Below are 1,388 nucleotides of genomic sequence, written 5' to 3'. Positions count from 1 at the left end.
GCTCATATGACCGTATGCAGCTGCGAGCGCCGTAAAAACACTTACCAAAACAAAAACATACGTTTCTTTCTCAACTATCCCGAATCCCTATCTATCTATCTTTCTATCTATCTATCTATCTATCTATCTATCTATCTATCTATCTATCTATCTATCTATCTATCTCGGATGTGTCTATTTATATACATCACTGGCTGTTCGGCTGTTCTGGGCATTATTCTTTTCAAGCTACTCTTATTTCTACTGTTCTTATATTATGTTTACAGCATCAACTAATTCGCCGGTGGTTGACTGGTGCTCTGATGGCGTGATTTGCTCCTTCTTTAATGCCAAACATTTATCTACTGTCCCTGTTTCTCCTCCTTTTTGTGTTTGCCACTCTCGTGTAACACCTCCAATCTTCGGCGCTAATTATGACCTAATTGCGATGCAAGTACCGTAAAACTCGTACAAAAAAACATCAACGAATTCGTTCACCTAATTATTTTCGAGACATCGTACAGATCGTCCAAGATATCCACAGTGGGCACCACAAAGAAGCCGCTGCAAAAGTTCGGGTAAACGCTACCCGCGAATTCCTCTTCGCTCACTCGATACTTCCCCTGGCGGAAGACTTGAGGCTCAAAGTTGAGATAGCAGTGGAGAGTCCTGAACAGAGAGACAAGGATGAAATTAAGGTTTTTCTTTTTAAAACTTTGACCGACGCTTTTAATGAGAGAAATCAATCATTGTTTCGTTGATCACAAAACAAAAACATTGAGCTACATCAGCTGCAAATAACTTCTTATTGTCGACAACTTGTTAAATCAGACTAATCCCAGAAAGCAAAATTAAATGTTACAGGAGGGAGAAGAAATTGTTTTATTCTTTTAACAATTATACCTTGACTATTTTCTATTTATACCAAAACATTTAGAGTTCGAATTTCGATAAAGCGTTTACTTCTAGAGCACAATATGCAACAGTTAACACAGATTAAGAAACTGCAATTTATGGAGTGTCAAAATGTTGGGCTTAGTTCAATTTAACCGCTGGCCTAGGTTATGTCAACAGTTTGTTCGTATTTTGCCAGAATACTTGTTTGCGTGTAATACAGTAGGCCTATTATATTAATTTGAGCTCACAGACAGGGAGCACGTTCCAATAAGTAGAAAGATTTGAACGATTTATTGGTGGAGAGAAGTTTCTGTGGAGCTCTTTACCGTTTTCGGTTTGAGACGATTGGTCTGAAGAGTTCGAAAAATTTGAAGACATCCACGAATACGTCATCGTCAATCTTGAGAATCAGCTCCACACTCCTGGAAACGAGGATGACAGTTGGAGAGTACGGTTGATAGCTGAAGACGTATTATTATTATTATTATTATTATTATTATTACTACTACTAC

At 38.0% G+C, this 1,388-nt stretch overlaps 1 protein-coding gene across 1 annotated transcript in view; it reads right to left on the bottom strand.

Annotated features, from left to right (window-relative positions):
• LOC101855935 overlaps nt 1–1,388 on the bottom strand; it is a 7,726-nt gene that overhangs the window by 1,348 nt on the left and 4,990 nt on the right. The window contains exons 4-5 of the mRNA XM_035968818.1: nt 1,203–1,298; nt 478–648 (exon numbers count right to left, since the gene is read on the bottom strand). Coding sequence (XP_035824711.1) covers nt 478–648; nt 1,203–1,298 — 267 coding nt within the window. The remainder of the gene's footprint in view (nt 1–477; nt 649–1,202; nt 1,299–1,388) is intronic.

Source organism: Aplysia californica, unplaced genomic scaffold (assembly GCF_000002075.1).
Source record: "Aplysia californica isolate F4 #8 unplaced genomic scaffold, AplCal3.0 scaffold00086, whole genome shotgun sequence".
NCBI classification, from domain to species: domain Eukaryota; kingdom Metazoa; phylum Mollusca; class Gastropoda; order Aplysiida; family Aplysiidae; genus Aplysia; species Aplysia californica.
The sequence above is the reverse complement of the archived record's forward strand: the minus strand, read 5'-3'. Positions and strand labels throughout refer to the sequence as shown.